The 16680-nt window shown below is 36.7% G+C and overlaps 1 protein-coding gene across 6 annotated transcripts in view; it reads right to left on the bottom strand.

Moving 5' to 3' along the window:
- Dscam3 (Down syndrome cell adhesion molecule 3) overlaps positions 1-16680 on the bottom strand; it is a 296098-nt gene that overhangs the window by 5580 nt on the left and 273838 nt on the right. For 2 of the 6 annotated variants that reach the window (XM_067763262.1, XM_067763261.1), the window contains exons 28-32: positions 11662-11977; positions 8427-8590; positions 7935-8198; positions 7227-7839; positions 4822-5061 (exon numbers count right to left, since the gene is read on the bottom strand). In XM_067763262.1, the coding sequence (XP_067619363.1) occupies positions 4822-5061; positions 7227-7839; positions 7935-8198; positions 8427-8590; positions 11662-11977 (1597 nt within the window). Of the gene's footprint in view, positions 1-4821; positions 5062-7217; positions 7840-7934; positions 8199-8426; positions 8591-11661; positions 11978-16680 lie in introns of those variants that run through there. The other 4 variants (XM_067763263.1, XM_067763264.1, XM_067763265.1 and 1 more) reach the window with 4 other exon arrangements.

Genomic DNA, 16680 nt, shown 5'->3' with positions numbered 1-16680 from the left:
TCCAATTACCTTACCATGTTTCATGCTTTTTTTCGTATTTGGTATAGAATTATGGCATTTTTTCATTTTTCGTAATTTTCGATATCGAAAAAGTGGGCGTGGTCATAGTCGGATTTCGTTCATTTTTCATACCAAGATAAAGTGAGTTCAAGTAAGCACGTGAACTAAGTTCATTAAAGATATGTCGATTTTTGCCCAAGTTATCGTGTTAACGGCCATGCGGAAGGACAGACGGACGCCTGTGTATAAAAACTGGGCGTGGCATCAACCGATTTCGCCCATTTTAACAGAAAACAGTTAATGTCATAAAATTTATGCCCCTACCAAATTTCAAAAGGATTGGTTAATTTTTGTTCGACTTATGGCGTTAAAAGTATCCTAGACAAATTAAATGAAAAAGGGCGGAGCCACGCCCATTTTGAAATTTTCTTTTATTTTTGTATTTTGTTGCACCATATCATTACTGGAGTTGAATGTTGACATAATTTACTTATATACTATAAAGATATTAAATTTTTTGTTAAAATTTTACTTTAACAAAATTTTTTTTTTAAAAGTAGGCGTGGTCCTTCTCCGATTTTGCTAATTTTTATTAGGCGTACATATAGTAATAGAAGTAACGTTCCTGCCAAATTTCATCAAGATATCTTCAACGACTGCCAAATTACAGCTTGCAAAACTTTTAAATTACCTTCTTTTAAAAGTGGGCGGTGCCACGCCCATTGTCCAAAATTTTACTAATTTTCTATTCTGCGTCATAAGTTCAACTCATCTACCAAGTTTCGTCGCTTTAGCTGTCTTCTGTAATGAATTATCGCACTTTTTCGGTTTTTCGAAATTTTCGATATCGAAAAAGTGGGCGTGGTTATAGTCCGATATCGTTCATTTTAAATAGCGATCTGAGATGTGTACTCAGGAACCTGCATACCAAATTTCATCAAGATACCTCAAAATTTACTCAAGTTATCGTGTTAACGGACGGACGGACGGACGGACGGACGGACATGGCTCAATCAAATTTTTTTTCGATCCTGATTATTTTGATATATAGAAGTCTATATCTATCTCGATTCCTTTATATATGTACAACCAACCGTTATCCAATCAAACTTAATATACTCTGTGAGCTCTGCTCAACTGAGTATAAAAATCGTACGAAACGGAGGGAATTTTGGGATTGATTTTCATGTAAGTTCTCATTGAGCTACAACTGTAAAACTTCAAAGATAGCATAAGACGCCGAGAAAATTTAAGAAAAGCAGAAAAAAATTACGTTAGGTGGCGCACGGATCAAAATATTTATAAAAGAATTTGGAAATTTGGTGTTTTGAGAACGATTTTAAAGTAACTTCTCATTGAGCTACAAAGATGAGACCTCAGAGACAGGTTAAGACACCGCGACAAAGGAACAAAAGGAGAAAAAATTCCGTTAGGTGACGCACGGATCGAAAACATTAGATAATAATTTGGAAATTTGAAACCGGGTTTTAAATAACTTCTCGAAGTACTAGAGGCTAAAAATTTAGAGCTTAATTCAGAGGTCGATGACAGCCGATGACACAATACAAAAAGTTTCGCTAGGGGGCGCATGGACTGAGATATTTAGAAAAATCAAACGGAACGGAGGGAATTTTAGGATTGATTTTTATGAAGTTCTCATTGAGCTACAAGCGTAAAACTTAACAGATGGGTTCAGACACCAAGAGAATGTAAGGAAAGGAGAAAATAAAAATAAAATAAAAAAAATTTAAGCACTTCCTTTATATAAATGGACAAAAATCAGCGAAAATTGTCTCCTTATATAAAGACTTATTCTTTCTAAACTTTGATTTTGAAATTTTGACATAGAAATTGCAAAAATATTTATGAGAAATAAAAATATAAAGGTGGAGCGCAATTTATTGACTAATAATATCTCCTTTCCTACCAACTTTCCAGTCCAAATAATGTGCGCTCCACTTTTATATTTTTACAACTCATAAATATTTTTGCAACAAACGTACTTAAGATTTTTTTATTTTAGTTTTATTTTAATTATTATGTAAGTAAAATTTAACGAGTTCTCAGATATTTTTGTAGTAACTTTAGTTAAATTATTATATTTAATTTTGTAGAAAATCTTAATAATAACTATAAAAAGTAATGGAAAACTATCAAAAAACCGACTAAAAGCTCCTTAAATTTTATTTATGTTGACATAGATGGATAAAATAAGGTGGAACTGTTTCCTATGTATTGGTCCTGATTCCTTTGAGAAAATTTTAAATTTAAAATTTCTTTGCCAACCGTGAGCAAGTAGATAGGTAGGTAGGTATAGTGGCTGCGACGCAAGTGGTTGTTGTTGTTGTTGTTGTAGCGATAATGACACTCCCCGAAGGCGTTTGGGTGTGTTATCGACGTTGATGGTCCTTTGCACCATAAAGGTACTAGCCCGACCATCTCGGGAACGATTTAGAATGACCACATGAAACCTTCTAGGCCATACAGCCCTCCCACCCCAAGCTCCATCAGGAGTTCGGGGTTGCCACAGCCTCGGCTCTTAATGAAAGCGGATTCGCCACGGGTAGGTGAGGTTGACAATTGGGTTGGAGAAGTTACATATTGCGCTAAAACCCCTTGAATCAATTTGATATTTTAGTTCCGTCTTACGACAGGCATACCTGCCGCGGGTATATTCTAAGTCCCCTAACCCGCTGGGGGTTAGTCTCCCAAGTTTATAATGGAAAGCCGTTTTGGTGTCATTAATCTACTGAATTGTACAAATTTAGAAATAAACAGCCTTCCGATAATCTTAGACGTATTCTAGCTAGAGTCGGGCATGTTCACAGAAAGTGTACAACAGTCTCTTTAGCAGTTCCGCCTTTATTACTTCTGAATTGCTCATTATGCTTTATATCAATCGTTTCCGCGTGCGTGCCTAAAGCCCAATAAACGTTACAGTTCGCTATAAATTTATGCGTGCTAACCATAGATCTACTCAATATATCCTTATTCCTCTTTCACTGTAGCCTGGCCATGTAGCTCTTGATATTGCATAACTAGTGGTGCTCTTCAAAATTTTCTGAATTTTTTGATGTAAAAATGTCCGCTGTAAAAATGTCAGCTGATGCCCTGCGTGCTAGATTAGCAGTACCATCTTTTCCTTATGATCCCCTAAAAGCAAAATCTATATAATAGATATCTCTAGTAAGTTGGCTAACGCAGCTCAAAGTTGCTGGCGTGCTCCCACTAGCTTTAAGCTCTGTATGTTGCAGCTAGCGCCTTCATTGCTGCTTGGCTGTCGGAAAAGTTAAGTTAACTTGTCAGTTATGTTTTGGATATCAAGTGATTTCCAGGGTAGCCAAATCGCGGATACTTCCGCTTGAAACATAGTAAGAGGGCAGTTTGAATGATGTAGAAGTCTCTAGAAAATGCTCTAGAGTACATATCGGGACCGTAGCTGTAGATTTGTATGGCGTTATTACCTGGAAACGTACCACTCTTCCACTAGTTCTGTTAAATACCTCAAAACGCAGCAGCGAACATAATAATTTATTTCGGAATTAAAAGTTCAGCTCCTGAATTCCCCGAGTCTCCGTTTGGTATGTGCCTGTTCATGCTGCGCCTGGAAAGCTCTCATAAAATCGTTCCCAAATTGTGTTTTACTTTGGCCTATTTTTGTTGCTATTCCTTTTGCTGTCCATATTGTACTTTTAGACCACAGATCAATTCTCAAACATACATAGATGTTCCTCCAAAAGTTTCGTTGCACAATTGCCGATGTACTCTAAAGTTCCGTCGTAATCAATATATAGTTGCTTTTGCTACGACATGAAACAGTATTTTATAATAAACTAGCAGACCCGGCAGACGTTGTCCTGCCCTAAATTTGGCCAATCTGCATACATTTTAATAAGCTTTTCCGTCTGACTCTGCCCTAACTTCCTCTTCACTTTTTCCTAATCATTTTATTGACTCCTCCCTCCGTCTTTTTCGCTTCATCTATTTCCATCTTCGTCTCATTCTATCTCTTTCTCAATCTCCTTCTCCTAATCTCTTTTCTCTTCTCTCAATTTCTTCTCATTCTACTGCATCCCTTATTGCCTGTCCCAGAAGGTGGTATGTATTTTATTCCAGTCCCAGTCCCAGTCCCACTCCGAGTCTCAGTCCCAGTCCTAGTCCTAATCCCAGTCTCAGTCCGTCTCTGGATAATATATTACTCTGTACTAAAGCACTCATCAACAGCTTTCATTTGATATCAATATTCTATAAACACATTCTAGGGGTACCCGGGTCCACTTTTTAGCCTATAGCTCGAGACCCTAGTCACCCAAGGGTATGAGCACTCATCAACAGCTTTCATTTGATAACCATATTCTATAAACACACTCTAGGGGTACCCGGGTCCACGTTTTGGCCTATATCTCGAGACCCTAGTCACCCATTCACCTATCCTATGTTTCAAGCTAGATCAAACTACACACGGGGTGCAAAACAAATTCAAAATCGGTTAAGTAGTTTAGGAGTCCATTGGCCTCAATTGTGTGACACGTGTTTTTTTTATATTAAGATGTAATATGCCTTCATTTATCTGGCGCGTAACTTTGCATTTTAATTAACCAATCCAGAAGTACGAGCAAAAGATACATAAAAAAACTTGAAAGTTCGGGCTATTCAAAAGTATAAAGATCTTCAGAATAAGTTTTCCAGAATTATAAAAAACTAAATAGTTAATTTCCCAAGTAGTACGTAAAAAATTTATCAAAAAAATTTTTTTTCTACATTGTTTTTTCTATATCTTAGAGCAATTGTTTAATGAATGAAAGTATAAAAACAACTCACCTTGCCAGCAGTGAGGTCAACTCCTCCCGATCCATTTTGGCCAACTGACCTTCAGTTTTTTCCATAACACTTTGCACTTCCAAGTCAAGTGCTCGTTGTTCCCGATCGCATTCACCCTCACTCAGTTCACGCGCATCCGTAAACCCCGACGGTGGACGAAAACCCAAATCGCTTGATGCCATAGCAGCTATCGCGGCAGCCAGGGAGGCATTCGTAGCTGTGTTAACCTCACTGTCTAAACTGTTGAAAGCAGCAGGACAAAAATATAAAGTTAAGACAAGAACAATAAAAGCAAGTAATGAAGAAGATTTTAAAAAATATGCAATAAGTCACAAAATATTGACAATTATACCCAATACCAAAATAATATATAAAAGTGTAAAATCTATGTATATAAGTTTGATTGCTCGGATGTTATAAGTTTGAAATATGTATTATCAAAAGTATTGTCGAATGCCTACTTTCCTACTTTAAAACATTGCCTGCTTAATGCGTTTGATGTTATGCTTCTAATCATGGTTCAACTATGTGGTTGGCTCATCTGTGTAATAACAAAATATGTCTGTTCAAATTGTCAAAATCTATGGTGCGAATAGTATGGAACGGAAACATAAAACTTAGCAGTTTTTGTATGGGTTTGGTTTCATTTTGAGTTTGCCATCTCCGTTTGACAATCCCATCGACCATGCAATGAAATAAATAAAATCCGCTGATGAGATGAGCCAACCATATAATTGAGCCGTGGCTGTTCATTTTGGAACAAATTATGAGATTATGTGTTTTTCAAAAAGAGAAATAGAGGGATAGAAAGAGAAAAAAAAAAATACGAACAGGGAGGGGGACGATTATTGATAGGGCTGTGGAAGGTTAGAAATATTTTAAATAAAGAGCAAGAAAATAAGGATAAACGAAGACAAGGAGAAATTGGTAGGCAGAAAAAATATGATAGTAGTAGTAAGGATGAGTGAGGGGAAAATTATGGAAAGATTGGGGGGAAAAAGAAAGGAGGGGTGTACGAGAGAAGAAAATTTGGGTATTTGAATACAAAAGAGGGAGGAAAAGTAGCAGAGAAAGAAGAAAAGGTATGAAGACAGGGAGATAGTGGTAACTGCAAAGCGGGCAGTAGTAGAGAGAATGGAAAATACCGAAGACCAGACAAAGAAAAAGATAATGGGAAACGAGCGGAAAAAGTAGAAGACAGAAAGAGCAGAAGAATAGTACCGAACTGAGGGAGCATTCAGAGAAAAAAGTAACAGTGACAGGAAGGAAACGGAAGTATATAAAAATAAAAAATAGTAAAAAGAAGGGAATAATGAATGAGAGTGGAGAAAAAGAAGGCAGAGAGTTACGGAAATGTGGGGAAGAAGAAAAAATAAGTGAAAAATTAAATAGGAAATATTAAAATAAGAAAAAGAAATGCTGCAAAAAATGAAAGTGGCGAATAGAAGGAAGCAAAAAGTAGGCAATCATTGTCGATAAGACAAGTGTGATAACTTCTGCATAAAAGTCAAACTTACAAATAGAACCGATCACTTGATTTTTGATTGACTATCGCTGTCTCAACCTGTATGTCTTTCTATCACCCGCTGAAGACAGGCGGCCCTATCCGCCGCCATAGTGAACTTCCTGTCAAAACGCCAAAAAGTAGCCAACTTGAACATCCTGTCAGGCAGTTGACGGATAAGATATCACACTTGTTTCATCCACAATGTCGGCAGTTGTTTTAACCTCTAAGCCATTGGTCATCAGCTAGTGAAATAGTTAATAGCGATTACTACACATACATTTTTATTCACCTTCCTTTAGTGTAGCAGAGTAGGAATATCCAAAAGAGCTGCTGTTTATTTCCACATTTCGAAAAACAGTTTTTGCAAACAAACGCGCATGCGCAGAATATTTAAATTGCTTAATGTAGCAATATTAGACTCAAGCAATAAAATAATATTTTATCGCATATTTATGAATCATTTTTTGAGTTTTAACAAGCATGCGTGTATACTTCCTACCTAGTTGCTGGTGAATCAACGATTAAACTACTACCACTACGATGACTTAACTCTTATCAAAACAGACAGAGTTTCAATACTAAGCAGAACCCAAGCTGCTTTTAAAAATAACTAATTACCCTTCTTAGTCTCTCAGCTACACATTTCACAAAAAAATCTGTAAGATTATAATTCTGGTATATTCCTTAATGGTATAAAATCTTCAGTAATGCCAAAATTAGCACAGTCTTTCACTATTTTCTTCAAAATAGAACCTAAAACTAAAAGTTGGTTGCTAATTGTTTGTACATAAGTATTGACACCTGTGTTTTCTGTTTATGTGTAATCCCTTCTCCCACATTTAATTAATTTAAATCAATTTTTCTTTGTTGTAGCTTGGGGTTTAGGTACCTGAACTACCTGTTGTTACTTCCAGGGCATATTCTCCGCTCTAACGTCTGATGTTCTTTGCTTTGTTGCTGTTGTTGTTGTTGCAGCTGTAATTGCTGTTGTTGCTTACGATTACGATGCGCACGCTTATCAGCAGCACCACCACTACCACCTCCACTAGCTACACCACCAAGTTGTCGTGGCCCACTTATGCGCCGCTCCACTGGTGAGCCCTGCTCATTGTTGGATTCTGTGCTCGAGTCGGGTCGAAACATATCTACAAAAGGGTATAAATAGCAAGCGACAAGCTTATTAGCATGCGCTCCACGTCTATACACACCTGCAGTTGGACGTCCATCGCTATTACGCGTCGACTTACAAGGAACTCTATATGTAGGCATATTCGAGAATTCAGTGCCGGGACTTATGCTCGTATCCGATTCAGATTCACAATGTGGTCCAGCTACGACAATACCGCTAGCGCCGCCTATTACGCCACTACCGCTGCCACCACCGCCGCCACTGCTGGTACTTGCACTTTTGCTGCCGCCACGACTGTTACCATCAGGGCGTGCGCTCTTTTTGGAATGACCCGATTGTGAACCGGCCACCATAGTCATTGACTTGCTAAGCGTGGATTCATCTAAGATAGAGAGTTCAAGTAAAGAAGCAAAAATAAAGTGTAAAAGTTTAATTAAATGTTAAAACAAAAGTACAACAACATAAAACTATTTTTACCATCCGTATTATAATAACGCTGCTTGTGCCAACTCGATTTCGATTTAACATGCCCAAACCCCGAGCTCGTCGGCAGCAGCGGATAGGCCATCGCATTGAGATTATCACCCTCTGGATGTCCAAATGTCTTAAATTGCATTGTGTAATCCATCGGTGAAGCAGTGACACCGCTACGCGAAGCCGTCTTTGAGGAAGAACTAGCGCCCGCACCCGTGCGTCCACCATTCACGCTGAATGTAGCATAGGGCGAGATCTCGTACATTTCTAATGCGAAGTGGGAGAAAAAGGCACACAAAAAATACAAAGCACCATGAGTAATAGAGAAAATTATTTAATTACTCCCGCTCCTTTACTGTGCGGAAAAAAGATTTGCTTTGTTAGAGTTTGTACACGTCGCATAGCCGCACATCATCTCCACAAAATCTATAGTTTCTGGCTTTACTGCTGCCACACTTCGCTAATACCAACAGCAGCAACAACATACACACTCACCTGATTCATTTCCTTTATCTACTGTTTTTACTGGCGATGCGCTGTACACCTGCTGATTGCGTCGATTGTCATGATCCTCTTTGTAATCACCGGGCAGTGTACGCGACTCATAGCCTTCGGTCATGGGACCACACAAAGTACGACGATGCTTAATTGTTAAAGCGCTATGACGTGCAAAAGATAACACAGGATGTGAGCGCATAAGATTGGTACAAGACAAAGAGAAGTGAACAAAATAAAATAAAATAAGTTGAAATAACGGATTTATTCTTAAAAAAAAGTTTGTCTGTCTGCTACGAGTGCAATAAAGTGAAAATGAAAAACGTGATTTCACCGTTGTGCCATTTAAATTGTTTTTCTCTCTGTCAGCTTAGAATTACTGTTAGTCTATTAACACGCAATCGGAGCGTTGATAGCGCAAATGTGTATTTTAGTGTTTGTGTAGCATGCAGTAGAGAAAGATACAAGTTTGGTTAACAGTTATTTTAATGCACTCTATCGTTTGATTTCGACTCACAAAAAAAAGTAAAAAAAAAAAAATAGGTTAAAGAAAATGTGTCCTTAAACCCAGTCTTGATGAATTTCACTTTTGAAACTTTAACACCAAATATCGTGCTTCGTGAAACAGCAACAAAGAAAATTAACGGAGTTTAAACGTTTTGAAGTTATCAAACAAAAGAGCAATACAAAGCTTTATACGCTCACAGCTTCCCTAGCCACATTGTCAGCCTCACCTACCAAAGACGAAATATGAATGTATCATATTCAGCCAAATAAAATGATTCCCCAGTTGGTCGTAGTACCTTAATAGTTCTTTGAGCTTTTCTTTACGAATACCATTTAAAGGTTTAGGACCCATTCTATAATGCAAGCGTTTCTATTCTGAAGAAATTGACTTGGGCTTTTTAAAACTCACAAAGGCTGCCGTCTTACGATCCATTGATATTGTCAAAATCGATCGATAATGTTGGGGGTCCATATCGAAATTGCGATTGCAATACTACAGGGATTTTTAGTAAATGTTTCTAATATCTGCATTCGTGCCCCCTTAGAAAACTTTTCTTGCACATGGAGCATTTTCATCGGGATGTAACCCACGTTCTGTTCAGCTACCGGGCTTTAGCTATGTTCTAGATATCAGTTCTAAAAGCAACTTCCATTTTTATCACGTGCGTAAGTCAACTTTGATTGACTGGAACTTGGGCATCCAGTGCTCAATTTTCCAATTCTTTTACTTTTTGGAAAAAACTCATCACATGCAATGCAGCGATCCTAAAAAATGTGACTTCTTCCTCTTATATTTCTAGTTTTACAACATTCACACGCAATTAAACGTGTAAAACTGTCGCGTGCATAACCATGGAAACACCCATATCTAATATTTATCATGTAACGCAAAATTAAGTTGAAGTTGGGGTTTAACAGAGGTAACTTTTTCAGAACCAAATAAGTTCCGAGCTATATACTTATATCGATAGCGAATTATTATCGTTGAGCTATTTGTTTGCTATCAGCCGCAACTTATTGCCGAGTTATCGGAGTGCTATTGATTTTTTATCAAATTTGTTATCGAAAGGTAAAAGACGTGTCATAAATTTTATTTTGAAGTTATATCAGTGGTTTCCGATAAATTTATAGTTATAACGTTTCGATATAATATCAATTTTTTTTTTTTTTTGATAAATAATCGTTAACTTTTTGAAAAATCGTCGATAACATTTCAAAAAACAATTGACAAAATCACGACAGCTTTTTGATAACAAATCTACAACACTTTTGGACACATATCGTTAGGTTTTCAATGGCAAATAATAAACCGATAACTCGTTGACAAGAAATGGTTAACATTACGCATCAATAGTGAACTGAAAACAAACCACTGACACTTCATCAACAAATCGGTAGCATTAATAAATAAATAAATGTAAGGCGCGATAACTTCCGAAGAAGATTTAAGGCCGAGCTTCTCTTCCAATTTGCGTCGTGCTCCTCTTGATTTTTCCCTATAAATTGGCCGGACGTGACCTACATGTTTTATGCCGACTCCGAATGGCATCTGCAAAGCAAATGAGTTTTCACTGAGAGCTTTTCCTTGCAGAAATACACTCGGAGCGCCTGCCAAACACTGCCGAGGGCGACACCGCTTAGAAAAATTTTCTTCTAATTGAAAAACTTGATTTCTAAAATTTTGATGTTGCTTTGCCCGGGATGCGAACCCAGGGCATACGGTGTGGCAGGCGGAGCACGCTACCATCACATCACGGTGTGGCCGCCATCGGTAGCATACCTTTCGGTTTTACTTCATTACACTGCAATGTAGTGATTACACTTGTGCATTCGTTAGGCGCTTTCAGCGAACGCAACTGTTGATGAACCGTTGAGTGATAACTTTCCGAACGCACCGTTGAGAATTTTTGAGCCACTCAACAGTTGGAATTTTAGTCAAATTACTATGCATACATTTTTTACTACATTCGCTCACCGAGTTTATTCAGCTTTCAGACAATTATTTGACATTTTAAAGTGTTGGCTATGTTCCTCTTAATGGGGATTCTGTGTTTCGGTATTGTGAAAGTTGGAATTATGTTATGCACCCAGTTCAAGATGGAAATTTTCGCCATTTTACTTTCCATGAATTTCAAAATTTTTTCAAAAACCTTCCAAAACTTCTAAAGGAAACAATTTACCATTAAAATGCCAAAATTTCCAGAAAAGCCTTTCTTGAAAGGGTGTTAGATTAAGTAACTTCAAAATTATTCCTCGTGATCTCTATATTTGCTCGTACAGTGTTCTGAGCTTCAATCGAACAATCTTTTTTTCTCTTATCCTTATCAGGTTATATGGAAATAAAAAAGAAATAAAATGTTGGTATTTTGTTATGATCTGAAAAAAATCTTCTCCAGACTCGTTAACGTATATTTCTGTTTAAGCTTTTTAATTAGCTAGCATTTGAAGTAAGTTTTTTTTTTTCAAATTGCTTTGCTACTTTTGCACTCTTAGTAGAAATATAAGAAAACACCAAAACCAATACCAAAGGTTGAATGAAAATTCACGCTAAACTGCAATTTACTTAATCAATTCAGGATAAGCCAAAGGCATCTAAAAAATTCACATTTAAATGAGAGAGAGAGAGACGTTAATCAACAAAGCTGTAGGCCAAATCACTTCCTCTCTAATTCATTGCACTCCGTCTGTCATATTTTTTTTTAATTCTTACAATTTAGTATATACTTACATGGAAATGATGGCAACGGTAATGATGACGATGACAATTAATGTTGAAAACCAATCACCGTTAGTAGGTTTCGTTGCATTTATCAGATTGTTCATCAAATCATTTTCCGATGGGAAAACCTGAGGCGGTGGTATTGTAACTCCATCCAAATTTGTTGTCGCAAAATGATAATGTTCAGTGGTTTTGCCAGCATCATTTGTGGCCGAAACGCGTAGTTGATACCATTTGGCTGGCAAGAAATCGCAAAATATTAAATTTTCACGATTCTCTTCGGCATTCGAGATGTCGGATGTGACGACCGTCCAACGGATGTCCCCTGTGTAACAAAATGTTAAATGAAAATGTTGATTGCTTCTGGTGCACACAAAACCGCATCCATGAGCAAGTTTAGTAGTAGTGGAATGGCAAAGTGTAGGTGAGTTCAATTTAAATGCAATGCAGTCTGTATGTAGCTATATGTATGTGCAAATGTATTTATGTCAAAGTATATAAACTTAATGATATTGTGGTTGCGGGCGTTTTATAGACGAAAAGGGACCTCAACATTAGCGCCAAATTCTGACAGCAAATGTTCGTTATTTGATGTATTGATGTTTTATGCATTACGTTCATAGCGACTTGCGAATGTTTAGGATATGTATATCCTGGTAGAGACATCTACATACATACAAGTTTATACATCTATCAATGCTAGGGTGTGAATCTTCAATTGGGCAATTCACAAGTCTCAAGTTTTAAGCTGTTTCCATGGGATACAATACAAAATTTGATTAGAACCTACCACTAATAGAATAACTTGTGAATTTTTGAAAACATTTTCTTAGAATACACAGAAACGCGCCATCAATGAAATGTAACGAAAAAATTTATAGCCAGGGTTCGCCACATGGGTCACTGTAGATACGGTCGAAATATCTTACAAAAGGGTTAATAACCAGAGTATTATACCTTTGGTTGGATAATTGTTATTTGTATGGAATAGAGCAATACTTAGACTACCCCATACTCCAGCTATTAGGAGTGATACAGATCTAGAAGCAGCAAGTGGCTTAACTCCTAGAAAGCTTCTATTATTTTCCAAGAGGACGGAGTTATTTTATAACATAGGTCCTGGTTTTTGATAGGGTTTTTCAGTTTGGCCGTTAAAAATAAATTTCTAGAACACTACGGAACATTCAGTCTATGTGAGGTCCTCATGGACCGGCCAGTTCAACCTAACCTAACGTGATGAAACTCTATACCTGGGTTGACTTCATGACGAAAATGGAAATTTTGGTATAATTTATAAAACGGACATCGTACCGCTCAAAATCGATATAGACACCACACCCACTCAGCATTTATTGTATCGAATATGTTCGAAATCAGTTAATAGGCATGCATGCATCGACTATTTCAAAAAATGAGACAATGCATCCACAAATACGGGTGAGAAAGTGATGGAACTTAGCGAGTTTTATAATGCAAAGTGGAAATTTAGTTACCGTTTGGAAAATGTGAGTGTACAGAGATAAGTTTAAGGTAATAAGAGTTGTAGAAATGAGACATATACTTAATGCGTATTGTAGATTTTGTTTCATTTCCCTTTGCATGTAGTAATTTTTAACTGATTTTTATTGTTTTGTTTTTAAAGAAAGGTTTTGAGTGGTAACAAAATGTTAAAATGTCCAACAACAAGTTACTGAGTTTTTTTTTTTTTTTTGGAATAAAAAATTTTATTACCCACGTTTTAGTTTTGCCATATCATCACATTAATTTTGACCTGGTTCTCGCTATAAGACAGGGGCAGGAGAACTTTTCACACACAAAATTTTTATAAACACAACAATAATTCCAAAATTAGGAACGATTGTTCTTTTTTAAATATCAAAGTATTTCTTTTAAAGCAAAAAATATCAAAATCGGTGAAAATTTACAACTATAAAAGATTAATGAAATAAAATGTTCAATTTTTCCCCACTGTGGGCCGACTGCCGTCGTGTGGTGGTAGCGTACTCCGCTTACCACATCGAAGGTCCTGTCCTGAGTCCAACTTCCGGGCAAAGTAACATCAAAAATTTATGAAAAGTACTTTTTTTCTACTAGAAAAAAGTTTTTCTAATAAGGGTCGCCCCAAGAAGACTAACAGAGAGCGAGATTAAGTCATACCACACATCTACATCATTAGGGAGCTAACTGAAATATCTTAAATTTCGAAGTACCTCCGGGCTTTCCGTATAATCGATAGGTATGTATATTTTGGGTTAAATTTTTGGCGGTATCTGCTATCATTTTAAACAATAAACTTAAAAAAAATTGTGACATATTAAAATTAAAATACATTTAATTATTAATCTTCAATTTATTGACTCAAATATTTATATGGAAAATGATGCAGTCTATTTTTATGCACCACTTTCTACAATTTAGAGCCTGGTTTTGCACAATTCTGGTACACTTGCACTCCTTTGTACATAACACAAATATATATATGTATATATACATATATACCGTGGACAAATTCATTTTATATATAAAAATGTGCTCTTTATTGGCCGCCTAGTTCAAACTAACCAACTCGCAAGCTAGTGAGCTTTTCATGTATCAATTAAAACTTATCGCATTACATTTATATGAACAAAATCTCATTAAATTTTTGCACAGCAGAGTATGTAATTTTAAATAGAAAATGGCTGTTCAATAATAAACTCTAAAACCGCAACCGCAGTTGTGACGCCCAAAATATCTTGCAACCAAAAATAATCAGCTGCATTCGCGCTGACTAACCGATTGCCGGTAATTGTAAACCATATAGTATATCTATATATGTCCTGCAGCGAAAATGGCAGACAATCCCCCAAAGCACTAGTTTCGCACAACAGTTTTAAAGACTAACTTTGAACCGGTGCTAATCGGAAGCAGATCAGGACAGTTAGCAGTCATTTTTATACGAAGGGTACTTAAGTCTGAGCAATGAGCTATGGATTGCTGACCACTGATTAAAACAAGTAAGGAAGGTTAAGTTCGGGTGTAACCGAACATTACATACTCAGCTGAGAGCTATGGTGACAACATAAGGGAAAATAACCATGTAGGAAAATGAACCGAGGGAAACCCTGGAATGTGTTTGTATGACATGTGTATCAAATGAAAGGCATTAAAGAGTATTTTATGAGGGAGTGGGCCATAGTTCTATAGGTGGATGCCATTTAGGGATATAGCCATAAAGGTGGATCAGGGTTGACTCTAGAATGCGTTTGTACGATATGGGTATCAAATGAAAGGTGTTAATGAGTATTTTAAAAGGGAGTAATCCTTAGTTCCATAGGTGGACGCCGTTTCGAGATATCGCCATAAAGGTGGACCAGGGGTGACCCTAGAATTCGTTTGTGCAATATGGGTATCAAACGAAAGGAGTTAGTGAGTATTTTAAGAGGGAGTGGGCCTTTCTGGACCAGGGGTGACTCTAGACTTTGTTTGTACGATATGGGTATCAAATGAAAGGTGTTAATGAGTATTTTTAAAAGGGAGTGGGCCTTCGTTTTATAGGTGTTCGCCTTTTCGAAATATCGCCATAAAGGTGGACCAGGGGTGACTCTAGAATGAGTTTGTACGATATGGGTATCAAATTAAAGGTATTAATGAGAGTTTTAAAAGGGAGTGGTGGTAGTTGTATATGTGAAGGCGTTTTCCAGATATCGACCAAAATGTGGACCAGGGTGACCCAGAACATCATCTGTTGGATACCGCTAATTTATTTATATATGTAATACCTGCCAAGATTTTAAGGGTTTTTTATTTCGCCCTGCAGAACGTTTTCATTTTCTTCTACTTAATATGGCAGGTGTCACAACCATTTTATAAAGTTTTTTCTAAAGTTATATTTCGCGTCAATAAAACAATCCAATTACCTTACCATATTTCATCCCTTTTTTCGTATTTGGTAAAGAATTATGGCATTTTTTTCATTTTTCATAATTTTCGATATGGAAAAAGTGGGCGTGGTCATAGTCGGATTTCGTTCATTTTTCATACCAAGATAAAGTGAGTTCAGATAAGTACGTGAACTGAGTTTAGTAAAGATATATCGATTTTTGCTGAAGTTATCGTGTTAACGGCCATGCGGAAGGACAGACGGAAGACTGTGTATAAAAACTGGGCGTGGCATCAACCGAATTCGCCCATTTTCACAGAAAACAGTTAACGCCATAAAATCTATGCCCCTACCAAATTTCAAAAGGATTGGTTAATTTTTGTTCGACTTATGGCGTTAAAAGTACCATATCATTACTGGAGTTGAATCTTGACTTATATACTGTAAAGATATTAAATTTTTTGTTAAAATTTTACTTTTAAAAACATTTTTTTTTTAAAGTGGGCGTGGTCCTTCTCCGATTTTGCTAATTTTTATTAAGCGTACATATAGTAATAAGAGTAAAGTTCCTGGCAAATTTTATCATGATATCTTCAACGACTGCCAAATTACAGCTTGCAAAAGTTTTAAATTACCTTCTTTTAAAAGTGGGCGGTGCCACGCCCATTGTCCAAAATTTTACTAATTTTCTATTTTGCGTCATAAGTTCAACTCATCTACCAAGTTTCGTCGCTTTATCGGTCTTTTGTAATGAATTATCGCACTTTTTCGGTTTTTCGAAATTTTCGATATCGAAAAAGTGGGCGTGGTTATAGTCCGATATCGTTCATTTTAAATAGCGATCTGAGATGAGTGCTCGGGAACCTACATACCAAATTTCATCAAGATACCTCAAAATTTACTCAAGTTATCGTGTTAACGGACGGACGGACGGACGGACATGGCTCAATCAAATTTTTTTTCGATCCTGATTATTTTGATATATGGAAGTCTATATCTATCTCGATTCCTTTATATATGTACAACCAACCGTTATCCAATCAAACTTAATATACTCTGTGAGCTCTGCTCAACTGAGTATAATTAATCAATCAAAGGCAGCGACTATTACAGAACCGCCTACGACTGAACCAGTTAATAGCATTTCAAAAAGGCTGCAATTCCTT

This window comes from Eurosta solidaginis, chromosome 1 (assembly GCF_040869045.1).
Source record: "Eurosta solidaginis isolate ZX-2024a chromosome 1, ASM4086904v1, whole genome shotgun sequence".
Taxonomy (NCBI): domain Eukaryota; kingdom Metazoa; phylum Arthropoda; class Insecta; order Diptera; family Tephritidae; genus Eurosta; species Eurosta solidaginis.
Note: the sequence above shows the minus strand (reverse complement) of the source record. Positions and strands in the feature narration are given on the sequence as shown.